Source organism: Priapulus caudatus, unplaced genomic scaffold, assembly GCF_000485595.1.
Source record: "Priapulus caudatus unplaced genomic scaffold, Priapulus_caudatus-5.0.1 Scaffold261, whole genome shotgun sequence".
Lineage (NCBI taxonomy): Eukaryota > Metazoa > Priapulida > Priapulimorpha > Priapulimorphida > Priapulidae > Priapulus > Priapulus caudatus.
In genome coordinates this window covers 29921-56985 of record NW_014577322.1, presented here as the reverse complement: position 1 = coordinate 56985, position 27065 = coordinate 29921, and the positions used below count along the sequence as shown (strand labels likewise).

At 41.8% G+C, this 27065-nt stretch overlaps 2 protein-coding genes across 3 annotated transcripts in view; one reads left to right on the top strand and one right to left on the bottom strand.

The window, feature by feature from the left end:
* Window positions 1–18376, top strand: LOC106808227 (little elongation complex subunit 2-like). The gene is made up of 15 exons (XM_014810852.1): window positions 1–165; window positions 2836–3045; window positions 3996–4206; window positions 4662–4781; window positions 5373–5531; window positions 7155–7274; window positions 7608–7767; window positions 9030–9168; window positions 9424–9860; window positions 10559–10763; window positions 11277–11398; window positions 12347–12525; window positions 13584–13716; window positions 14200–14416; window positions 14979–18376. Exons 2-15 carry the CDS (start codon window positions 2843–2845, stop codon window positions 15574–15576), a joined length of 3003 nt encoding a protein of 1000 aa, XP_014666338.1. The 5' UTR covers window positions 1–165; window positions 2836–2842; the 3' UTR covers window positions 15577–18376.
* Window positions 18253–27065, bottom strand: part of LOC106808228 (insulin-induced gene 2 protein-like) — an 11894-nt gene continuing 3081 nt past the window's right edge. Inside the window, exons 2-7 of one of the 2 annotated variants that reach the window (XM_014810854.1) lie at window positions 26309–26465; window positions 25552–25645; window positions 24650–24774; window positions 22853–23019; window positions 22051–22150; window positions 18253–19872 (exon numbers count right to left, since the gene is read on the bottom strand). In XM_014810854.1, coding sequence (XP_014666340.1) covers window positions 19828–19872; window positions 22051–22150; window positions 22853–23019; window positions 24650–24774; window positions 25552–25645; window positions 26309–26440 — 663 coding nt within the window. In that variant the 5' untranslated portion in view covers window positions 26441–26465 and the 3' untranslated portion in view covers window positions 18253–19827. Of the gene's footprint in view, window positions 19873–22050; window positions 22151–22852; window positions 23020–24649; window positions 24775–25551; window positions 25646–26308; window positions 26468–27065 lie in introns of both variants that reach the window. The other variant, XM_014810855.1, reaches the window with a different exon arrangement.

Below are 27065 nucleotides of genomic sequence, written 5' to 3'. Positions count from 1 at the left end.
AAGTGAGGTGTAAATGAAATAATTTGTACGGAAAAGCAGAATTACCTGCTCATATACAGGGCATAAGTTCCACACGCACGCCGTATTGGTCAGCACTATAACAGGTTATTCTGTTTGCATGGAACAACCAACAACACCCCTGTGCAGTGTCTTTACTTGGTATTGGTAAGCAAGCTCAGCTGTGTTTACAAACTCTCAAGTCTAGACTCTAGTAGTAGTAGTAGTAGTACTACTAGTACTAGACAGTCGGCAGCCCCACAGGCACTTGAAGCGTTTCAATAAAATATATAGGCCTACGCAGGGGTCGTGTGCTGTGCACGGCGACAGTTAAATATATAGCTATATATATAGCTATATATATATGTATATATCTATATATATATAGCTATATATTAACTGTCGCCGCGCACAGCACACGACCCCTGCGTATATATTTTATTGAAACGCTTCAAGTGCCAGGTGATTATAGGCGAAATAGAGTATAGAGAAGCATTAAGACTTTGGTACATTTCGTGTTTATTTACCATTATATTTTTTTATCGAGACGTTTCAAGTGCCTGTGGGCGAGAGCGCGCTGGGCGCTCTCTGACATTTAGCCTCTCTGCATGACGCTGAGAGGGGATGTTGCGGAATGGCGGAAATTGGTGTGAGGGGGAACGCTAGAGGAGGATGCAAGAAGAGATTCTGATGCGAGTGATGAGGAGGAATAATGTGCAGGGGTCCGAGGGGGAATGCTGCGTAGAGATAAGATGGATATACATCGGAAATCAAGGCGATGGCTTCATGAATTGCAATCCGTCGGCGAAACGACACGTACACACACACCCACGCACGCACGCACGCACGCACGCACGCACACACAAACACACACACATACACACACGTACGTACGCACACACACACACGCACGCACGCACGCATGCACACACACACACACACACACACACACACACATTGAAGTTATGACCGCTGACGCTCACCGACCCAAAGTTAGTGTAAGAAATCGTCAGTGACACACCGACGTTTGTTTTTAGTTGACGTGGTTTTTACCAATTCTTGGTTAATGCTGGAATTGTGCACCGGCGACACTATCCAAGGCCAGCGTCGCCTCATAAAACGGACTGATATTTGCCTGAAACACAATCCTGTCTTTTGCTTCACTAACTATGTCTGACCTGTGTAACATACGGGTGACAAGGCTAACAATCTCAATCAAGTTAGACCGAGTAGCTTTGCTGGGCAAAGTCTGTTACGGAAACCATGGCAACGCTGTTACGGAGACCCTATGATCCACGTAAGATGCCAAAGGGACAAAAACTGACCAAACTTACGCGGGTCAGCAAAAGAAACGACTGCAAACCTTTCAGAATTCGCTGCGATTCCCTAAATCTCTGAGAATTAATTACGGAGCTTAAGTTAGTTTACGCAGCAAAGTGGAGTGCCTGACTAATTGTTGACTCTCTGACCCTCGTGTTCGTTCTCTTCTCTTCTCTGCGGTTCCCGCCGCGTAAACCAATTTACTCCGTTACCGTTAAATCCACTCTAGAGACCTCGTGCTTTTTAGCTCACCTTGACATCATCAAGATGAGCTATTGCCATGGCCTGGTCGTCGTCCGTTGTACGTCCGTCCGTCCGTCCGTCCGTCCATCCGTCCGTTAGTCCGTCGACATTTGGCTACGGTCAACGATAACTCAGGAACCGTTTGACCCAAATGTTTGAAATTGGGTATAGTTGTTACTGCTATGCTCCCATACTGAACGTCTTATTTTGGAGCACGCCAGTCGGCGTACTTTCGAGCCACGGCAATATTTTGGCAAAAATGGGAATTGCCATTAGTCAGTTCAGGTTCAACGGATTTTGCTCATTTTTTGTATGTGAATGAATAAGGGCCAGGGGTTTTGATATTTAAAAAAAAATTATGCAAATTAGGTAGGTTTTGGCAATTATATAGCATATTATGTTATAGACACGCAGATAACAGTCTGTGGTGTCATACTCGTCTGGTTCGTTTTACAAGATTTTATTGACAATATAGTTAATGCAAAATTGGTATTTCCTCTCCACCCTGCTGATAAAACGTCTATATTAGAGTAAAGTTTTGCAAAACATGTCGGAACGCAACATAACCTATTTATTTCGAACGTATGATACCGGAACGTACCCTGGTAACTATCTAGCTGATATGGTTAGGGTTAGGGTTAGGGAGTAGGCATAGGCGACTCCCTAGACTCGTTAGTGGAGTAGGCGAGGTACGGTCCGGCATATTAGATAGTAGTATATAGTACCAGGGTACGTTCCGGCAGTAGGCCTTTCCTGGGGGACACAGACCCTATCAGCATAAGTTACTGTCCGAGTAGCGAGTAATGGTGAGAGTAGCGTACCATATCGTAACTTTCGTAAATGTTGGGGTACACTCTTAAAAATTAACAGAGGTCTTCTTCAGGTTGATGTCTAATAATTTCTAGCAAGAAATATGTCATTTGTTGTCAGAAAGGCGGGACAAAACGTCCTTTAACCGAGGGTACTCGCCTTGTTTTGACTGTTTCTCACCATTTCAACGCTCGCGTATTTCACGCGATTTCACCTACAATCCGTGTGCTAGGGGCCTCATATTTCTCTTCATATTTGCACGCGTCATTTACGCACTTATAATTACTTGGTATCCGCAGTCAATAACCTCAACAAACGTTGATATTGGGTGTTTTCTGCAAAAGCAGGATTACACAGCTCTAGAAATCACCATTTCAGTAGATTTGTGCAAGGTTTATGCATCATGAGGTGATACTTCACTGTCATTGCCTCACAGAATCTGTCGTTCATAAAATGTGCATCTAGGTGAATCATGGAGGAAAGCACAGCATTCTGTACAGAGGAGGTCTTTTACCGGTATTCCGTCACCTCATTCGAAGACAAGCTCATGAAAAAATACCGTGAGTTAGAAGAATCGAGACTGCCAAAGGTGGCCAACGACAGCCGTTCTCATGCCGATGCCAAGGCCTCGAGAAGAGATAGAATCAAGGCACAACAGAAACGTCCCGGCATCAGGTGAGTTACAACATGGGTTATGTAACGACACACTGATACATGTACACAATACTGAAGCAGGGCATGAAATTAAGATTTTTTTTGCACCGGCCCAGAGGACTGGCAACAGCACTTTTTTACCAGCCCTCACCATAATTTACCAGCCATCATAATTTTTTTTCCAAAATAAAGACAAGACTGTTTCACTGAATCTTGCTTGTCCGAAAAATGTTGTAGTGTGCGACATCGCATAGTAGCTGTTGAACAGACTATAATGCAGATCGTGAATGATGTCTGAAGTGTTTTTGTCAATGTCATGTTTCACGCTTTTGTAATTTGTAAAATCTTGATAAATTATGACGTGATATCCTTCAGGTAAAACAGCAATGTACGCTATTTGTTCATTAATGCTATAAATAAAAATGTAGGCTAACACGGCTGAAACCATCGGCTCGGAGGGCCGGTGTTTTGCCAATGTTAGGCCATCCTTAAAAAATTATATGTTTGCTGTCCTCCGACCGACTCACGAAAATAGCCGCGACCCAAAAGTTTTTTTTTGACATTTTGGGTTCCATTTTTTTTATTTTTTTTATTTTTACATTTCTCATAGTTAAGACTGAAACACAAAGCATGTGTGGCAAACATGAGGACAGACTTAAAATAACTATTATGCCTTACAAAAAAAAGAAAGACCTACCTACCTACCCACTAAAAAAATCATGGGTCGGGGGGACAGCAAACATTGAATTTTTTAAGGGTGGCCTTACTGGCCCTCCAAATAATTTGCCAGCATATGCCGGTGCATGGGTCGGTGCTAATTACACCCCCTGGTTATGTAACGACATGCTGATGTACACAATGCTGAAGTGTCCAGATTCTCAGGTTTATCTTAGAGCCAGCATCTCGGGTTACTCCGGTTTGAATTTGAACATTTTTAATCGAAGCGTCACTGTATTTTTTTTACATCCTAGTGAAATAACGGAGGAAGCTTTGCACGTGAGTCCTGAGCATGGGGCGGCGAGGAGTCACGGTTACCCATGCCCCAAAGTGCCTTACCCCAGACGATCTGAACTGACACAGGATCAGATGGCAAAGTACATCGCTTTGTACAATATGTACCAGAACTACACACCGCCTCAGCAACCGGATCCACTCGTTGTCATGAAGATGTTGGAGTTCAGGGTGAGTATTATTCTCTCTGTTTAACACTAATGTGGTTTACAGACTATGATACTTTTAGATTTCGTATGTAATGATATGTATGTGTGATTACAATACATACCAGAAAAGCAGCATTGTCCCTGTTTCCAATGCTCCCATGGCAATCCTGGCCGGAAAATATAAATGTGCACAATCATGTGTGCAGTACATGATTACTAAGTTAAAGTAGTTTATACTTCTTGTAAAAAGTGACATAGTCATATTAAAAGAGCATTACACCAGATGGAATACAGGCAGGACCCTGTCAACATGTGAAATATGTATTGTAAGTGCTTAGCTGGTTGAATGTAGCTTTCTAATAGTTCCTTCTACAGTCTGTGCTGTGGTGCACATGCAGATTGTGAACAACTAAATGAAAGTTTCAGGTTAGCGCTAATTGAATCACATCATTGAATTTGACAAAATATTAATTTCAGGATCTACAGCAAATTGTTTTGAGAGAGCAAGAGGAATTTATGACGTATCTGAAGTTTGCAGCTAGAAAGTGCACCGTCGATTATTCGTTTCTGCATCCAGAAGCAGCAAAATATGTTCAGGTATTTTTTTTCCACGTGTATATCAAATATATATTTATATACATAATACATGCTTACATAAATATGCTTTGCAGGTATTATGCCACAAAAAATTAAAACTTATTAGACTTCATGTAGCTATAATTATGTTCATTTAAATCATTAACTTCATAAGTTTTTATTACCTCAATCAGGATAATTACAGTAGGAAATCCTTGTTGCGATTTAAAGTTTCATCCACCAAATTAGGAAAATCCAAGTATCAGTTGCTAACTTGCTAGTAATTTTACTGCTAATTTCATGTAGGTGTAATTTATGTAAGTATGTGCACCCACACACTCGCAGATATTAAGATCGAAGTGGATACCAAATTTTGTTCCGTATATTTATATATTTATATCGATTCGCCATAGCACAACCCTATACGACTTGTAAAGAAAAATACATACGCGGCCGAGCCGTGCAACCGAAAATCAAATGCAGGTTGATTATTCGACGGTGCTCTCGTGAAACTTCTCGCCCGTACCAAGAGGTCAGGGTGTGGTGGTGGTCGCGTGTATTTAGACTGGCGTTGTCGGACTACGCGTGACGATTCGTTTGGTCTGTGAGCAGGAGAGACGGGTGATGCTGCGTCGGAGGGTGGACGACTACCCGCGCTTCTACCAGCTCTACCAGACGTCATCGTTCTCCAGCAGCAGCAGCAGCAGCAGCAGTGTAGGGAAGCCAGAAGATAAGGCGATGCTGCAGCACGAACGCAGCCTCCTACGCATGGTGAGAACATTCTTCTTCGCAGTGCAATCCCGCTCGAGTGATTTTTTTTACATGCTGGGAGCCAACGTCGAATGTCACGCATCGGTCAGCAGTGAACGAACGAACGAGCGAGCGCTAGGGGTGTTGCGTGAATGAATAGATGGATGAATGAATGAATTAATTATGTAACTAAGTAAATATGTATATAGAAGAATGCACGAGTGAGTGGGTGAGTGGGTGAGTGGGTGAGTGGGTGAGTGAGTGAGTGAGTGAGTGAGTGAGTGAGTGAGTGAGTGAGTGAGTGAGTGAGTGAGTGAGTGAGTGAGTGAGTGAGTGAGTGAGTGAGTGAGTGAGTGAGTGAGTGAGTGTGTGTCTGTGGGGCAGGGGAGTGAGTGAATGAGTGAGTGAGTGAGCATGTGTGTGAGTGAGTGAGTGAGTGAGTGAGTGAGTGAGTGAGTGAGTGAGTGAGTAAGTGAGTGAGTAAGTGAGTGAGCGAGCGAGCGAGCAAGTAAGCGCGTGAGTGAGTGAGTGGGTGTGCAGGTGGGTGTGTGGGTGATCATTAGGTGGGTTGTTGGGTGGCCTGGGTGGGTGTTTGGGTGAGTGAATGAGTGAGTGAGTGCATGCATAAGTGAGTGAGTGCGTGCGTGTGTGATTGAGTGAGTGAGTGAGTGCGTGCGTGCGTGCGTGCGTGCGTGACTGAGTGAGTGAGGGAGTGAGATGGGATGTTACCCGTCGGTCATCGGTGAACATCTGCTAGTGTTGGTGGTCTCCGGACTCCTGCCCACTCATAATTACATACACGTAGTCGTCAGTAAAATGATCGTTAGAGATGGTCAACATGATTCTGCTTGGCTGCTGCTCAGAAGCAAGAAATTAATTAGTGATTGCCTGAGCTGAGATTACATATGAGAGATTTTAAATGTGCCTAGGTTCTGTGGAGCATAGCTGTGAATGTTTTTTTTACCTGCTCTGATGTAGAATGGTGTAGTAAATGCATATGAGAGGGAGGTGTTGAGGAGGTATGGTCTAATCACACTGATCTTTGTCACAATGATAGGGACTTATAATTCTCATGTGAAAAATAATGCAAAGAGCTAAATTAATACATGTCTTTTTAAATTTTAATATACAATTGTGTATTAATTATAAGAATATCAACAATAATATTACAATTAATTGACAATAATTATTATACAATTATGCTATTTAATTTACAATTATTACAATTAATTGACAATAATATTAAATTATAGTCATGCTCTATCACAATCCCAATCATATCTCTAATGGATCTCGGGTACTGCACATCTCCTCACATCATCTAGCTGTCGCTAGTGAATGATGTAGCTCCGAGAACGGATAATGAAACCCTAGTAAGCTCTAGGATCACGATGTTGTTTATCCTGTTATGTAGTGGGTTTTACGGCTATGCTCTGCATTCCTGTAGGTTTAAGCTCTATTTATATGAAAAAGCAACAGTTCGATTTTACGTATCAAGTAATATCGTGAGTTGAATGTGCCAGCTATTTGACTGATAAAATATACTGTCCTGTTAATGCGATATAAGGTGAATCATTGCTGTTATGCATAGATGAACAACTAACTATATATACACTTCATACATGATACGTATTCTTTTGACAGGGAAAAGTTCCGAGGATGATTTTGAATGTACCCATCAAATTAACCCAGAAATACGACGTGATATCGAAGAGGTATCCATGTGTACGACAGCATCACTGCGACACCATGTATACAAAACAGGTATAGATGCATGCCGAGTAACAGCATTCACGTTATTTCCACTGCCGTTTACTACTATTTACAGCCATTTTCTGCATAAATATCCTTTAATTTATCATGATTATCATTATAATTAATATTCATAATATGAATGTAATTATATAATTATAATAATAATTAATATATGAATGTAATTATATAATTATAATAATAATTAATATATGAATGTAATTATATAATTATAATAATAATTAATATATGAATGTAATTATATGATATAATTATCATTATTATTCATCGACCTGGACTCGCAGGGAATCGGATAATACTGTAAAGCTCCCTCATTGTTTCCAGCCAATAAGCAAGGACAGGAATGCAGCGATGTTAGCAACGAAGCATCGCACGCATGTGGCCATCACCTCCGCAGGCCTACGCGTATTATGCAACAATCTTCCTCCACATTTCAGCCACCAGTGGGAGTTACCAGTCACCGTCAGAGAATCTGTGAAGCCAAGTAAGGTTCAGCAGAATAGAAGTTTTTTGTCTAGCTTAAGGATACACTCAGGGTTATGGAGGACAGGTACCGCTGTAAAGAGCATTACAACGTAACTGCTTATCAAATCCGCATCAAACAGATCTATTTTATAAAAGAGTATCTCTCTACGCTCACCGTGAAAATAATCACTGAAACTTCATTGCTAATTACGTGACAGCGAGTTGTGAGTTCTGAGAAAACACTTTTGAGACATCAGCAACTGCAGTATTATTAACAATGGAGATATTTGCGATTTTCCACATTCTATGATAATTGAACGACTGTGTTTAGAATTGACCAAGGTATGCACAGTTGCTACTGTTAGTACTCACTGCGACTACCGTCACCGGTTACCGTCATTGGCCGATTACCGTTAACAAACTAAAAAAAATCATGTTGCTATAAATAACTTTACAAAATAACTGATCAGTTTCAATTTCCCATTTACCGCCCACTAATTGATGCACACTGTGATGTCATTATCTCTATGTAAACAAACGTGCGCCGCAACAGCGTGTTCAAAACAGCTTTGACAGCGTTTCTGATTCGCATGCTCGGGCAAGCAGTGCATTCTGAGATAGCGCTAGCTAATGATGTACCTATTTAAAGGGCGTACCGGGGTTTGCAACAGCCATGTGAGCATACGCTGGGATTTTAAACTGTTTGGTGGACCACATACATAATAAACTCCAACTTAAATCAGCAGTTGTTGTTACTAACACAGACGAATAAACTGATAATATAAATTATTTCTCTTTCCTGCCTGTCGTTACACCTTCATTGACTTAAACCACCAATTATCAAAAATACTTAATTAGAACTAGTATTTATGAATTATGCAGCTTGATCATTAACATGAACACTGTCATGTTTGTTGCTTATATGACAGACAGACTCCACTTGCGCTGGCGAAACTCACGGATTACCGAAATTCTGAATTACTGTATATGCTGTATGCAAATTTCGCGAACACGTCCCCGACCGCGAAGATAACAACACGCGAATAATTCGTACCGAATAATACCGAATAATTCATAATTCACCGACCGCGAAATTAACCACTCGCTAAATTCTCCGTCAAGTCTAAATTCGCGAAAATATCTGTATGCGAAAAATATGGCGTATACAGTACCAGAATTGCTCACAGACTACCAGATTAGAAAATCTAGTAGTCTGGATGACTGCCAGACACAGAAGGCTAATTTATCACATTGATTAGGTATTTTTGTTTGTGTGTGTAGATGGTCCACCGTTCAAGATTGTGTTTGTTGACAAGCCATTACCTGCAAATATTGTAACAGCTAAACAGAAGAATTGCCTCTTTCACAAGTATGCTCTTAAAGCAAGACTGCTGCATCCACACCATATAAAGGCACACAGGTACAGACTTGTCATTCAAGTATATCGAGAGATGTACTTACAAATTGCAAGTTATATTATTATTATTGTTATTATTATTATAATGATTATTTATTTTTTATTATTATGATTATTTATTTTTTATTATTATTATATAAGCCGTTGTGAGCAATGAGGATGCAAGTACATTTTATTACCAATGTACTTGTAGTTGTTTATTTTGGTATTTATTACTTAATGCATATGAAACCTTTCACGCTATATTGTTTGTTCAAGGTTTTCAGGAAGTGAGGGTGAAGTGAGTGCTAAAGAAACTTCATGTGTTAGTGTGACCGCTTTGTTGGACGTGAGCAATAATGGTGCAAATAGGTTGGAGCAAGTGGTCAGTGAAACTTTACCTCGTTCAGCACCAGGTGTCAGCACTGTGTCACCCGACAAGAGAAGACGTCTGCCAAGTGAAGCAGACGCCGATAACGACATTCGTTTTGGACACAATGTGAACAAGAAGGCTAAGCTACCGTCTAACACAGAAGTTTGTGCTTCTGGTACAGATGCTGACTCTTTCAATCTTCAAAAATCACCCGTACAGATCCTGATGCATGATCACGAGAATGGTGGTATTGATCTCAAAGGTCAGACAAAGGTCGATTCCCCAACGCAAGATATCGCCAGCAAATCCGAGGACACGTCTGCGGGGGAAGAAGATGCTCCTGGTGAGATAGCTAGTCACAATATGACAATCACGCGTTTGTTTGTGCTCCCGGGATATGTAATAATGTGAACGCGAAATTTAAACGTGCAAAAGGCAGGCTGTAAGCAGCTTTTGCTGCAAGTAGAAAAAACAGCAGCTTCCAGCTGTTGCCTACTTCAGCTTACAATGCATTCAAGTGCACTAGCTTTACAACACAATGTGTGTTTATCTGTAACGCGTTTAGTTTGGTAACTGTACACTATCTAAATATTTATAACGACCCAAGTCATTGGTTTGGTAGGCGTGATACGTGTGTGTAGCACAAGGATTCCCCCCAGTCTCCACTCCCTGCATTTTTCACCGTGTCTGCCGCAGACTACGGCGGCATGCCACGTATACCATATATATTCTTTGCCTTGACGTTTTTTTTGCGCCACCGGAAGCAGCGGCTTACTCTTGCTTTACTGCTAGCCTACACTAGCGATTTATAACTATCGGAGTCATTGTTGGGCGGGCGTAGCATGCGTATCACCACAATTGACCGTATATGCGCTGCTGTGTCTTGCACCATTTTCACGGACTGCAGCTATAACATCAGGAGTGCGTGATATAGATACATGTTATACACCTGATAATATATGTTATACACTCCTGATAATATATATTATACAATATGTAATATATATTCTTCACCTTGCTGCCGTTTTGCGTCGGAAGCAGCAGAGGCAACTTACTCGTGCTCGGACACCGACGAGGAGACAACTCTCACGATCGACGTGGGTAGCGGCGGCGACGGCAGGTCCGACGAGTCCGGGCCTTCAAGGCAGGAACCTCAGCGTCAGCTTCCCACGCGGGCCAGGACCCAGTCCAGCCACGAAGCACAAAATCAAGGAGCGAATCGTGACACGCGGCGACAGGCCGAGAGGTGACGGGTATTTGTATGATCAAAATGTCGAGACACGATGCGCGTAAACCCGGCGCGGTGCCTTGTGTGCTGCTCACTTGTTTCATATTAATTTGTTCGTACTAATTTTTGTATGAACTCATTTATCCCACTCGGTAGGCCTACATGTGGTCACAAAAGGATTCAATAGATTCAGATACGTTTCAGTATCTTAATTTCAAACTTCCAACATGGAAACTTGCTGCTGCAGAAACCTCTGTTTCATTACTTCCTTTCTCGACAGGTGGCAGCACAAATACAGTATCTTTTTAACACAAGCTGATCTATGGTTCATATGCCGATAGTGCGATATAATGAAGGCATTACAGTACATTACCCGGCGATTCTTACGTTGCAGATCGATGCTGCAGGGTGGACGAGAACACAAAAACCGATGCAGCACTTTGTGTGCTTGCATCTCAATTATTCGTCCTCATTGTTGTATGCACTCGTTTTTCCTGCTCAGTACATTACCTGGCAATTCTTGCGTTGCAGATGCTGCAGGGTGGACGAGAACACAAAGGCAACGCTGGACGAGATAGCACGCCTGCAGCTGAAGATGACGGAGGTTTCGCGGAAGCAGGCAAACACCTCAACAGAACACCAGTCGTGTCCAGGTACGGGCTCGAAAGATGACAGTAAGTTTTCGCTCCCGCTCAGATGACGTCAGCACTGGTGGCCATCTTTGAAAAGCTAGTGGCTCTCCCTGCAGGCCCTAAAGATGGCAGTTGGTTGTGACCTTATTCAAGACGTACCCTGGTAACTATCTGATATGCCGGACCGTACCTCGCTTAATTACTCCCTACCGTACCCTGACTGTCCCTGTTCCGCCCACTACAGATGTTGCAAAATTTGAAATGTACATACAGACCTGTATGATATCTTTATAAAGTTGGATTGGAGTATGAGACTGTGACACCAAGAAGAAATTTCAACCTATATACACTGATGCGCGCAATCCTTTTGCAAATATCGCGATGATCGGGAATGCGTTTTCCTTTCGTAATGTTTACGACATTTTCCTGCATTTTCGCGCGAGATTTTTGAAAGATGGCTCCAAGTGTTGTGGTGAACAGGAAAATTTGTATGATTATCTTAATGGGTTGGAAACGTATAGACTCGCTGACACTTGTAGAAAGGGTTGGGAGGTGAAACGTAACAGGGTAAGGGTTACGAATATTTTGCGGGAACGGACCGGAAACAAGAAACGGGAGCATAAAGCGGCGCGTTTCCTGCCGACAAGCGGTATGTATTACGACATCGGCTGAAAGTCAGGGTACGGTTTGGAGTAGGCGAGGTACGGTCCGGCATATTAGATAGTTACCAGGGTAAGTTCCGGCAGTAGCCTGGGGGACATAGACCCTATCAGTGCTACTATAGGTTGTCTCACATATACCACAATGTTATTTAATCCATAAAATAATTTGTATGTTTTAGTTTGTAGCCTTACATGCTTGTTTAGGTGCTGTCCTCCTTCTAAGAAACTAACTCGGGTTGTCAACTCTCTAACTGTTACTCGGGTCGGTAAATGATCTAAGCTTTTCCCAAACCACCAATTGTTTCAGAGAGTGATCTGCTGTCTGGAGATAAAAAAGAGGAGGAGGAGGAGGAGGAGGAGGAGGAGGGTGGGTTTCTCCAGCCACCGGAGGATGATAATGTCACCTACTCGCTCTGCACGCTCGGTGATATCCGGTTGCTCGTGCGTTGCTCTTATCACGGCTCGCAGCGACGGGAAAATCCCACCGTAAGTGCGCTACTACAGGGTGCGAAATTAACGAGTCCTAACGAGTCCGGAGTCAAATACTCCCTGATTTACTGTCGGACTCCCTGATTTGACATATGCAGGAGTCTGTGTGACTCCCTGAAAATTCTGCCATACTAACTAGTTCGTTTCGGAGCACGGCCTTGCTGAATTACTGTATTTTTTTTAGCTAGATGTTCAAAGAAAATTTGGCAGACGTGCAACTGCATGAATCTTAAAAATAAGCACGTACATGCGTTATTGTTAATATCTTTAATTTTGAACCTCAGTCTGCAGACTCCCTCATTCCCTCATTTTGCTGCGGACTCCCTCTCTTTGAGGGTGTAGGGAGTCCGTTGGACTCCCTTGTTCAAAAGTAAATTTCTACTTCTGCTACTATATGTGTTTTCGTAGCATTGACGATTGAAAACAACAACCATACCTTCAGGCTGATACCTTGTTTACCACTTACAGCTTTTATTGATTACTACACCACTTTTATAATTTTTACAGTGAAATTATTTATATTATCTATAAATTATAATAGATATATTTTTTATTTTATTTATCGACTTTATTATTTTTTTCACGTTTTAGACTAAGAGTTAATGGCCAAAGTGAAATTTTATTTATTTGTTAGGCCAAACAATACATTTGTTACCGTTATCTTTTGTTGTGAGCACTACTGTGCTAGTAGTGTTCATGGTGTGGAAGAAGTGTCACCCAAATTGTGAGCGCACCAGTTTTGTTTTGTACAAATGCGTGACAGCCCAAGTGGCACTGTCCGATTTTGAGCGACACATCATCTGGATCAGGTGGTAGTTTCATTTGCATTTCTCAAGGGTCAACATGACGAAATGAGCCATTATTCTTATTATTAAATCTTTATTGCATGTTAATACAAATACATATACTGAAGACAGTCTTTTTCATTGAGAAAAAAATCTGATAAATGCAATAGTGTTAAGCAGTATTTATAAAGACGGTATATAGTACCTTAAACGTGTTATGGTATACAACGTAACGAATCAGCTGCCACGACGATGTGCCGTGTTTTTTAGGAGCCACAGTTTGTTCACCTGGTGCCGAAACTTGAGTACCAGCTCAGCCACGGCCTGGAGGAGATGACACAGACGGAGAATCTCGCAGAGTGGCTAAGCCTCGTCGTTAGACCCCACTGCAGTCTTCTCAGAGGTAGGGTGGACATTACTCCGGAATAATTAAGTGTATCACGTCTGCATGTGTCGCTCAGACAAGTATTACATACGAACGGCTCGTATTGCACTGCAACAACGTCTTTATCCTGCTCTCTGCTCGAGGAAGATAGTGTACGACCCAATGCCACGCGGTAACAGAGAGAGAGCTGGTGCTTGCGCTCAACTATATAACAACGTAGTTGGCAGTACAATGCTGAATCACATGCATATTGTTACAATTAGTGCGCGTAGCTACTTTTCTACTGAAAACTGTAGCAGTTAGCACATATTGAATGAGATGCTCCAATAAAACAAACAAAAACATTTCCTGACGCACGACACGCGATAAAAAGCAGTGCATGAAAAGTAGCGGATTTAACTGAAGCGGATTCTCTTGTAGTGAGCGCGATCGATTGTCATATGTTCATTGCTTTCGTTGATCGAATATCGCGGAAAAAATTCTTATTATGACTATCTTCAGCGAGGATAAATCCGCACACCGCCGACGTGGTCGCGCACGACCTCATCGGTCTGGAGAACGTGACCAATCGCAAAGTTTTCGCTCCCGCTCAGGCGACGTCGGCACTGGCGGCCATCTTGGAAAAGCTGGTGTCTCTCCCTGCAGGCCAGTACATAGTACAGCACTCCCCTGGTGACGGCCACATAAGGATGCTTCGTAACACGGAAGCCAATAAGAGGTGGTCAGATTTACGATGGAGAATGATTTTTTACCCTCCACCCCCCCAGTTTTTTGTTATTTCATTAACTTCACTATTGTGTGGCAGGCTCACCACATCAGTTTCGATACAGAAAAAACATTAATTATTTATATATATAATAAAAGTGTAATATAATAAATATGAGCTAAATTCTATTTTTTTAAAATAAATGCATTACGTGATGCATCTTCACAACCTAATCTAACGTGATGTATAACAGTATATATGTATGTAATAATTGTTATACATTATCTGGTAAACCAAGACCGAAGTCTACTTCTCAGGTTTCACATATTATATAATAGCTCATCTTGTATTTTTGTCATGATGTTATTTCGTAATCTACTGGCGTGGCTGACTGGAAGACTGAATTGTCATTTCGCCCTCCATCACTCCAATAAGCATTGTCTATGAACTTGTTTAGCTAATATATTACCTCCAGCATGTAATTCGTAAGTGTAAATAAAGTAAATTGAATTGAACCGAATTGAATTGCGTGCTCCCGTGTAATTCGGACGCTGGCGTTCGTTTCGTGTTACAGAGGCGTGTACGATCTGCACGAGGAGTACGGGACCGGCGATCGCGACGCAGACCTCACACCTAAGGATGTGCCGTGGGTCGCGATCGATCCTTCAATATTCACCCAGCAGCATAGGCAGCACAATAGAATTCCCTGCACGTTCGATCCAGCCGACTACGTTGAGCCACAGCAGTTCCAATCCCCGACCAGGGCCAGTCGTCACACGGGTCATCAGAAAAGACGTGGTGGCCAGGGAAGGGGTAGGGGGAAATGCAGGAATCAAGGAGATATGCAAGAAGGGCAGGGCAGGGGTAGGGGGAAATGCAGGAATCAAGGAGATGGAATCAAGGAGATATGCAAGAAGGGCAGGGCAGGGGTAGGGGGAAATGCAGGAATCAAGGAGAGATGCAAGCAGGGCAGGGTAGGGGTAGGGGGAAATGCAGGAATCAAGGAGATATGCAAGCAGGGCAGGGCACGGAACACACAAGAGGAAGGGGCGGGCGTTCAGGAAAAGGAAAGAAGAGAGGCGGTGGACGAGGGCAAAGCGGTAAAAACCACTAGAGATGGTTACATATTGTACATTGGTAAATATTGTACATTGGTTACATTGTGGATTTAGAATTTGCATGCTTCTTCATGATCATGTTTTTACGGAGTCATTGCATGTAGTATTACAATTCCTTTAATGATCTAGGTAGCATAACACAACGTAACATTATTTAATTACCATCATTTTCATTAACATTAAAGGGCTCTTGATAGTGTGTTCAAAGGTCAATAACTGAATTCTCTGTGTAATTATTTTATGCTCAAATTAAACTGAATATCAGTAATATGAAATGTTATAGCAATTTATTAATGTAAAATTTTTATAGTTTCAATGCTAGACTGAATACATCCACCTGAACCAATGCTTACATTCTGATGTGTCACACGATAGTGAAAGAAGTGTAGTGCATCGTACAGCTCTCACCAACATGTGCCAGATTGACAGGTATATATAGTTCACATCCATATGATTACATATATATATAACATTTTATATCTCCATCAGTGCTATCACACCATAGATATATATACAAACACATGTGTTTGTATATATCTGACTATGATCACACTCAGTGGTAAAAAAGATGTTTTCATCACAACGTTTGTCATAGAAAGGTGGAACAAGTGTGCATAATATACGATATTTTATTTACAGATTAGACGTCCCCGTTTAAAAATAAAAGCCCACCAACCCCATAAATTTTCCACCGACTGCATCATAATATACATTTATCAACATATCTGGGTATTATACAAGTAACAGAGAATTACTGTTAATGCAATTATCACAAAGTATATGGCAAGACCAGACTGCGTAGAACGTCCATCCACATTAGTTTTTTTCTGTCAACATCTTTGTCTAACCATACCAAACCACAAGCATGTACCTTTTAGAACAAGCGAGTATAACCAAACTAAAAACCATACACACTCACATAAATTAATGTCTATTGCTCATTCACACAGAATACTATTTGGCGGTGACTCACCATCACTTCGTGTCGATGACATTTTTCTCGTAACCAATTCTGGTATAAAATATTCAAACGTACACAACTTAACACACGCTCGTTTTTGAAATAATCTTCATGAATCGCTATGCCAATTTTATGATAAAAATGGTGAAATTATTACCATTAATTATACCACTCAAGTCCACACGTGGGTGAAGGATGCCAAAATCTACACGACAGAAATGTGAGTCTCAGTCATTGCTAACAGGAAAACTGACAGTGAGATAGAAGGTCTAACTTGATACATGCTTATGATCAATAGCCACCAAATTCGCCACTATCTGTACATATACACTTTTGCATACACTTTTGCTACAACCACGCATGGTTACCCAGTAGTGAGTACAAGGGATAATATACTAATATACCCGAAGAAGGTATTGCACGCACAATAACACGGACATTCCCAGTCCGTTGCATGTTACTTACATTGAGCTGATTACCTGTAAATAAAACGCAGCATGCTCGTGTTAATACAAGAATGACGAAAGTAATAGGTAGCTGTTCCATAATCGTCAACCTGTCAACAGTCATTTTGAAATGACGTGTGACAAGGATATGATTGTGCAAACTAAAGAAAGAGCATCCACTTCTCTAGTATTAGGCAAAGTGGTCCGCATATATAATAATATAAGGCTATACAACCATACAGAGCCCGTTATTGCAAGTTCATCTACAACCGATTGGATTTAGCTGAAGTTTTTTTTCTTTATTTCATAGTTGCTGGACTCCCAAGTTACCTGCCGCTGCTCTGCACTTGCAAAAACATAGCATACACCAACGCACCAATGTGCATAATATGATTTACAGCCCTACTTGGCCAAACCCCAGCTGCTTAATGGTAATGATTGCATAAACGTATGCAGGTAAACATGGCAAACAAATAGTAATCCACACCACCGACAGGTTTCGATGTTCCAAATTGGTATCCCATGTTGACTTTCGAGCGAGACTTCAGGTGAGTCCGATAAAAAAAAACAAGACCGTACAGTACTGTGACTTGTGACATTCAGATTGTCCACAAAACGCATTTACTTTAGCCGTGCACTGTAAGTCACGTTATCCTGAACACCATATCACATAACCTGCGGCTATTTACAAAATGATTGTCGAATTGATGACACTGCATGTTATCGTCAGACACGCAGGAGTAATACCAAGGTGTAATTATGCCTCTCCTGTTTACTTCGCACTAGAAATAGCAAGTCACCATAGTACCACGAACCTATGAATACTAACTCGGTTAAAACTCTGGTTTTAGTCTGGCATTCTGTGGTCTGGCCACGCCCATGGTCCAACCCGCAATTCTTCCGTGCAGAAATATTACAGGTGCACGAAAAAAAAACTAAATTTGGCAGCATGAATGATTTCTTTCTCTCCTTTATTCTATTATCCTTTCTCTCCTTCCATTCTCATCTCTCTCCTACCTTCTATTCTCAATTCTCCCCTACCTTCTATTCTCATTTCTCTCCTACCTTCTATTCTCATTTCTCTCCTACCTTCTATTCTCATCTCTCCCCTTCCTTCTATTCTCATTTCTCTCCTACCTTCCATTCTCATCTCTATCCTACCTTCCATTCTCATTTCTCTTCTACCATCTATTCTCATTTCTCGCCTACCTCCTCTCCATTATTCTACCTTTCACGGCATATCAATAAGTACGTAGAGTGACCTGGTAAGACTAAGCATTATATAACTAGGCGTGTTTACATACGGAGTTCGCAAGAGTCAAATTTCGAGGTCTGGTATTTTCTTTAATACTGCACTTCTAATCCACACACTACTAATCCCAAGGGTGACAGATTAAGGAGTTTCAACTGTATACATATGTTCATAGTAAATTCCTGCAAAAAATTTAAAAAAAAAGTTGACACAACCTTCATGTAACAGGTGACATTACGTAAGACCAGTAATGCATCAGTAATTTCAAAGTATAAAATCTATTATGAAAGCACTACTTGTTTCAGCCAGAGTTTGTCCATGGTAAATTGCTAAAACAGATATAACGATTTGCATAAATCTATCTCCCGAATGCTGCCTTCGAAATTGCACGTGAGGCTCTTAAGGTATCAAAGGACACCTACTGTAGATTCCCAAGCTTTTATTGCCCAGGTTGCTTTCCTGATACCACGCGATGAAGAGCTGTAAGGGGGTAACACGCCCCTGAAGAAACCGGTCCGAAACCACAACAGAGGACGTCGATTGAAGCTTCTGACCAGTTTAAGGAGACAAGTATTACGTTCTGGTGATTTCCGTGCATCGCTAAGATGCCGATTAATAATACCAAAATTTCGTAAAAAATAGTCCATGGCAATATCTGAAATAATGCCCACTTCACTTCTGGTATTACATTTTGATGTCGAGAAACGGGATATTCGAATAGATGTGGTATATGCAAAACTACTTATAAATATACTAATGAACTGTTACGTGGCCTTAGCCTTCCAGTGGTAAAAACAACTATTCTACGTTTCTACTTTCCATTTGAGCAAGTGATACACCTACACGGTAATATAATTGAAAGCTATGTCCAAATTAAAATAGATGAAACTGAGCTTCAGTAAAACAAGTTTCTAACATAAATGGCCTCAACCGATTTGAAAAACCAAAAACCAAAATGGACGAATTTCCAGTTTTACGGGGCATCACTGCTACCATGTGCTGCTACGCGACCATTGGACAAATATGTCACTGTACTAGACCCTGCCTCTAACAACGGGGTGCAAGAGTGTGACCCCACAGAGGAGCTGATCATCCTGTCCTGTGTAGACTGTACAATTAGTGATGAAACCTTTCATTTCCCTTGTAATAGTTCCTCAAACACTTGACACAGACACCCTGACTACCAGCACAAACAATAGCAGCTAGGCTGGCTTCGACTACCACAACCAATCACTGAACAAGATTTTCTTTGGAAATGTTCTTAATAAAGAGAGCTAATCAATACAACTTAACGCACCACTTGTTTCCACTTACGCTCGCAGATGCTGTGACCTCTAGCCTAATGAAGTCCACCATTTTCCCACGCTAAACAGAATTTCTGTTAATATAAATATTCAAATTATACAAACACCATCTGCACATTCCCATTGGAACTGCCATCATTTGGGCAGCAAGGCCAATCATCATAACAATAATAAAATATAAATACAGATCTTCGCACACTCCCGAGACTTGCCCGGAAAAGCTGACTGCAATCGGCCCAGAGTTGAGATTCTACTGGACTTGCGTTTGCAGCCCCATAAAACTGAGGCAGGTCTTCAACAGTCAGCTGGATGCACAAGGTAGCCAATCGGTTTTTCGCATCCTCAATCGACTTTGCCTTTTCGAAGAGCCATGTATTCAGAGTCGTACTATCAAAAGAGAAACGGTAGACGCCTGCTATCAGATGCTGATCGACGTAAACATTAGCATATACCAATATACCTACCACCAACTTCCACCAACAAACTGAACAACCTTACCAACCCACCAACCACCACCAATCACCCCCAAACCACCAAAACCACCAATAAACCACCGATAACCATACTACTACACAATCGACTAACATTCCAAACCACTGACTAACATCCTCTTGCTGACTATCACAAATACTGACAATCTTGTTGTCTCGCTCAAGATATGTACACATCATCAGCACGGAAGCACGCATGCCATAGTGCACCTTAGCACCTCAAAGAAAAACTAACCACCCTCGCGCAAGTTGCATGTACATACTATACTCATAAACATCTGTTTATTCACACACATAGGTTTCATTTATAATCATAATTATTACTTAATATCTAATCAATCCTGTACAAGAGTTTTCATGTAAATACAGCTGACCTTACTGAACATCTGTTGAATCTCACACGGTACTGGTTGAATAAAAAAACAGCTACTACTTCATGTGTACTCAATATCACGCAGCAGGTTTCAACAAACAAGTGCCGCAGAGCGACAGCGCTCAACTGACGTGTACTGTAGCCGGGTATTCTTCTGATAAACTCACTGGCAACCGAATCAAGTGCGCCCTCCCGCAACCACGTTCGCGCTCAGAGCATATATCTAGGATACTACTAATACAGATCTGAAATCTATGATAGCTAGGCTTTGCTATACCGGTAGTACAGTAATAAAGATACAGCTGCGTAACTTTAATGACTTCGCTATATTAACATGTTATCATGGATATGCGTCGAGCGCAAGCGTAGTGGTGGTGGTGGGGGAAGAGTGTGAGGAGGGGGCAGGTGGAGGGGGGTGTAATAGCAAAAACAGTTGCCGTGAGATAGCGCGTGAAAGTGTCATCAATAATCAAAGATGGCAACACCCTTCGTGCGTGATAACCTCACTCCATAGAGTTGCTGAAATCCAAGTATATTCAGGCAGGCGAGAATTTCGCTCAGCTGTGAGTTAACACATCTGCATTGCAGGTCGCCAGGCAATAATTATGATTAGAATAGTGCCAGTTCACCCCCATGCATGCATAATGGGCTGCCCCCATGTTTTTGCCTACCCACGCGAGCATTCAGGGTTCATTACATTGTGCTAATACAGGGTGCTACTCAGGGTGCTAGTACAGACTGCTTTAGAAAATAATATGATTTAAGGAGCGTAAACCTTGTTCAACAAACATTGGCCTTTGCAATTGAACTATGCAACTATAGCCTCACATCCACAATAGCAAAAGCAGTTCAGTCCTTTGTTAACAGTCAACAAATCCATGTTTAACCCTTCTCTTGAGGGTCAAAAGGTTATCCGACACTTACTCTTCGCATGTCAGCGGAAAGTAGATTTTATGGTCCTTTCAATAAAGCCATAAAAATGGTAGGTCACCGCTGAAACAAAAAAGTTTTTCAATCGCTCCGTCAGACCATGTCCTCAGAAAATGTCTAAAATCTGCCCTGTGCCCCATTGACCTTTCACCTGTGACCTCCAATTTCGGCACAGTGATGGCTTTTCCTACCATGATGCTATACACCGACTATCACGATAGCCTAGGTCGAGCCGTTTAGATTTGTGCCGCAATTCTGCATTTCCTCCCTATACCTTAAGTTAAGGAGGGAATGTTCCCCCTTCTTTTACACCTCTTGACCTTTGACCTTTGACCCCCCAGCTTCGACATCCCAATTCGTTTTCAGATTACCCCCCCACGTCCCGAATATCGTGACCGTACGTCAAGCCGTTTAGATTTGTGCCCAACTGTTGACGGACGCACGCACGCACAGACGCACGGACGCACGCTCATGCGATTCTACAAGCTGCATCTGACAATGTCAGATGAGCTAAAAACAGATATCTACTTTGTATCGCACGCAGGGGTTTCATAAATAATTCTGCTGGACTGCTGACCCCACTCTCACTTAGCAACCTACAATCACCTAGTTTTACGACAAATTTTGCAAGGATAGACTTTGGAATGGCCTGTAATGATATCTCTTTATTCGCCGTGCTAATTACTAAACCCTGCGCATACATCTATTATCAAATGCATTTTTTTACCACACGTTCTGACGACAACCGTGGCATGCTTAGCCTAAACTTACTGTTGCCAGTTGTCGTCCTATATTTCCTATAGTCACGCCTCCTGAGAAAAATATGGAAGGTAGCCATGACCGTATGTACAAGAAGTCAGGCTCGGTGTACCTGCAAAGTCAAAGCAAATAAGATTTGCAGAGCTAGCAGAGGTCAGTCGGGCACACAGCATAACTGACTGCCGCACCAATTTGCTCATGAAAATCAGGAAATTGTCAACTGATGGAAGATACTGCCAAAACTCTATTGTACAGCTGAGCACTATGCTCAAGTGTCATGAGCCGGTCATATACCACAAGAACAAATGATCTCTCAGTTCATCCATGAGAGAAACGAGACAACTACTAAATGTACATCAAGGGCCATAAAAGAGCTGTTTGCAGGGTTCGAAATCAAGGGCAGCAAGTTTCAGTTTTGCTAACTACAAGGATGAGTTTACTGCTTGCTCTCAATGTTGGCAGCATATATACTTGCTGCCAAGAAATTCCTAATAACCCATATAGTAAAAGCACGAACGATTCTGTCTGGGTGAGTAAATTTACTGCCTGCCCTATTCTATGGCAGTGGTAAAGAACTTAATCTCTAACCCTGCATTTGTATTCGAAAAGTCGCAAAACCGAATCATCTTCGCACTAAATATTGACATCAATCGTTTCCACACAAATCTGGGCAATGAAATTTGAGTACCAGTACATTGAATGCGCAGAAGAACATACACCACAGCCTTCTGCCTTTATGATCTGAAATTTTACAATAAACTATGTGAACAAGGTTTTGAATAGCAATACAAGACTCAAGAGAAACACAACTTACTTGTAAACACCGTTGTAGACAAGAACCTGTATTACGAATGTCGCCAGGACCGCTATACCCAGACCGAGGCCGAATCCACTTCTTGACCGGTCGAAGACCCACCACAAGCCGAGAGACAGCGCGGCAAGCGTTAGAGACAGCTGGACGTTATTGGCAAAGTCAATTTTCTGAAGAATCACTTAAGGAAGAGTCAACAGTGACTTAGTAAATGGTTAGACCAGATCTGCACTTATTAACGTTGGTGAAATGTGGGAACATATGTGCAAACTATGAAACAAGGATGCAACATCTATCGTAAAAATATAAAATTGTCTTACTATAAAATGGTCGACTGTAGTGCAGTGACATGAGAAGAAGAAGAGGAAGAAGAAGAAGACAAGTGCCGCATAGCGACAGCGCTCATCTAACGTCTACTGCGGTGACTCTGTGGTGGAGTGGTGGGATTCTAGTAAACCCTGTTAGTCCCAAATGTGTTCACATACACGCCGAAACAGTGGAATGCACAGGGATGGTATCAGGAACCTTCTCAAAAGAATGTTCGTTGGGATCGTTATGAAAGTTGCCACGAGATGGCGCGTACGTTTAAGTGTCTTCAGATTAAAGATGGAAGCTCCCATCATACGTAGTAGCAACAACTATCTGCAAGACAGAATAGGTAAGCACTCATCCATTTACCTACGCAAGCCTACAGGCTGCAATAGAGAGCTGCCACCTGTAACCAATTAACGCAGGCAAAAACTCCACAGTACCACCAACACATGCACTGGCAGTAGCCACTGGCAGTGGTATACGTTACATGTAACATACTGACAGTACAGAATGCCATAGAAATTATACGATTTAAGGAGCATAAACCTTCTTTAACCAAATTTAGCTTTTGAAATTTCACTGTGACATTGTAGCCTCATACATGCAGGCATGTATAGATTCTACTAGCAAACCCGGCAGTCAAATTCTTTCTAACAGACAGTCAACAAATCCATGTTTAACCCTCCTCTTGAGGGTCAAAAGGTTATCTGACACTTACTCTTCACATGTCAGCAGAAAGTAGATTTCATGGTCCTTTCAATAATGCCATAAAAATGCTAGGTCACCGCTGAAACAAAAAAGTTTTTCAATCGCTCCGTCAGACCATGTCCTCAGAAAATGTCTAAAATCTGCCCTGTGCCCATTGACCTTTGACCTGTGACCTCCAATTTCGGCACAGTGATGGCTTTTCCTACCATGATGCTATACACCGACTATCACGAGCCTAGGTCGAGCCGTTTAGATTTGTGCCGCAATTCTGCATTTCCTCCCTATACCTTAAGTTAAGGAGTGAATGTTCCCCCTTCTTTTACACCTCTTGACCTTTGACCTTTGACCCCCAGCTTCGACATCCCAACTCGTTTTCGGATTACCCCCCCACGTCCCGAATATCGTGACCGTACGTCGAGCCGTTTAGATTTGTGCCCAACTGTTGACGGACGCACGGACGCACGGACGGACGGACGCACGGACGATCATGCGATTCTACAAGCTGCATCTGACTATGTCAGATGAGCTAAAGATGAAGAAGAAGAAGAAGAAGAAGAAGAAGAAGATGAAGAAGAAGAAGAAGAAGAAGATGAAGAAGAAAGCAGAAGAATAGGATTGTGCAGATATGACTATACCTACGATTATGACTACATTCACGGTACTTAGTAAACACAATAACGTAACAATACGCAGTTTACGAAAACCTTGCATGTGTTGCACAGTGCAATCGCGACGATCGCGCACAAACCGGCCTGCGGTTCGTACTGGCGGCAAGGATACAGCGCTGGCGTGGTTGATGCCGACGAATACGGCGACACATCGCATCACACTCGACCATTCCCGCTGAAAGCGGTGCGGCTCTCCCAGCTTGTCATCCAGACACGGGTACATGAGGCCGATAATCGCTGCAGGTACAAACCAGGGAAAAAATTACATTTTTTTCACGGGACCTCTTCCAAAAGTCTGTGGGAAAAATAGCTGTCGTCAAAAATTTTACGAGAGCTATTTTGAGCCTCACGGGAGCGATTTCGGAGGTTTGAAGATCGAATCGCTCATCGTTCCTGTGTATTTTTTACCCTGGTACAAACAAGCTACCGTGAGAGAACTGCCGTCAACAGTGTAACATAGAAGTCCGTGCTATCAGTGGTATCACCCTGTCAATACGGTGGTACATCGCTGGTATGCGCTAAATCTGTGCTGCACACAGTCCTACATAGTACCACAGGTGTTACGCTACCACTCGTCAAAATAGCCAATTGCTACACTTTTTTTGTACTGGCTGTAAAAAACATTAGACTGGTTATTTTTGGCTAAAAGTGACCAATTTGCATAATTGGCAACTCATAGCAAGCAAAGGTCCAGATTCTGACTCCCCTACAAGCATCACAGAGCTGAGATTCTGTGTATTTTGTTCATGTAGGTAATTTAGAATGAAATTATGTGGACGAAAAATTGCTACACATTATTAACATTGGCTACAAAAAAAGCCTATTGGCTATTATTTTTTGGCTACACTTTTCAATTTCCCAGAGTAACCCCTGGTACCACATCGCACTTTGAAATGCAGTTTCACACGTTGTTTAGCAAGTGATTCCTGTCTGTGATACTGATAAATAATAAAGTGCAATCGCAGTTGGTGTTGTCTTTTGTTGACGTCTTTGAGATGATGAGTACTGACTTACCAGCGGCCGCCCCACAGCATGGTGCAACCCACCACGCACTGCATGTGACACTGTCTAGCACCTCTGGTGGGAACAGAGTAATCTTTCGCTGAACCTAAAATAGAAACAAAATGCACACTGCTGTTTGATATGTGAATTTCGGGAAATTAATTTAAAGTTACCACGTTGGAAATTATTAGCTTAAATTGACTACGTCACGAATTTTCTATGGTGAAATTTGTAAAATTTTTGTTACCATTATTTTTACATTAAAAGTAAGAACTAATGGGACTAAACGTATCGTCAAATTCTTACCTGATAAGATTGTTTCTCAACTAGTTAAAAATCCAAAAAACCTGGTCGATTTGATATTACTGTTCCTGACATTAATTGCTTGCTATGGGCTATGTATGCGTCACGAGTGTATGTTCACATCAAACAATATATAAGAAGTATAATGCAGCAATTTAACCATAAAAAGTGAACAGAATTACTTATTTTTTGTGTAAAAGTAGAATTTTTTGTTTTTTAATTTTTTAGTATTTACGGTGACGTAATCACTTTAATATCAATGCTGGGTTAAGGAAAGTAATTTTGATACCAATAGATGAGAACCGATTATAACTCTGCGGTTCTAAACAAATTATTAATTTTCTTAGAAAGAAAATGCATAGATACGAAATTCAACAACTGTCCTCAAATCAAATTGTAGGAACCCTGCATAAACTTAAAGGAATTAGCCTAATAATAGGTGAGACAAATTCAATGATCAACTTACTTGTAGAAGATTTAGCATCAATGAAAAGAAAACTCCAATGATGAAAAGAAGCATTCCCCGCAACATTAGATGTTGTATGATTTTAACGCTTGGATTAGTCACAGGCCTAGAACTTGCCATTGTCCCTGCCATTGTCACCCTGACACTTTCTTTCAATCTAACAAAATTCAAAATATAATCATAGACTTAAATTTCTAACTGACTCACTGGAATATTGCTAGAAGTAGAACATTCCTGCCAGACTTTATCACAAAAAATTTCAAAGTCTCTCAAAGTGTACATTCATGTTTAGAATAGCTATAGATGCAGTCAGTTGCGCTGAGAGGGTCTATGTCCCCCGGGGTACTGCCGGAACGTACCCTGGTAACTATTTGATAGGGTTAGGGTTAGGCAGGGTTCTCCCCACGTTGCGCAAACGGGGCGCGCCCGCCCCGTTTGGAAAAACTCCCCCCCCGTTTGAATCGTTGCGCCCCGTTTGGAAAATTCCACCACAATAAAAGTTTGACAGCGCCGGAATCGATCGTCAAGAAGTACTATTCGACCAGGACACCCGGCGCATGTATTTTTACAGTACCACGCATGCACTGCAGACAATACAACAGTCAACCTGTCCCACACTTACTGTACTTACTGGACTTGCTGTACACCGACTCGGCTATATCTTATATATACAAGAACCCCAAATATCGTCTATGGTGTGGTGGCGATTTTATGCATTAATTAGTGTTACGGTAAAAAAAACACGCCCCCTAGTTTA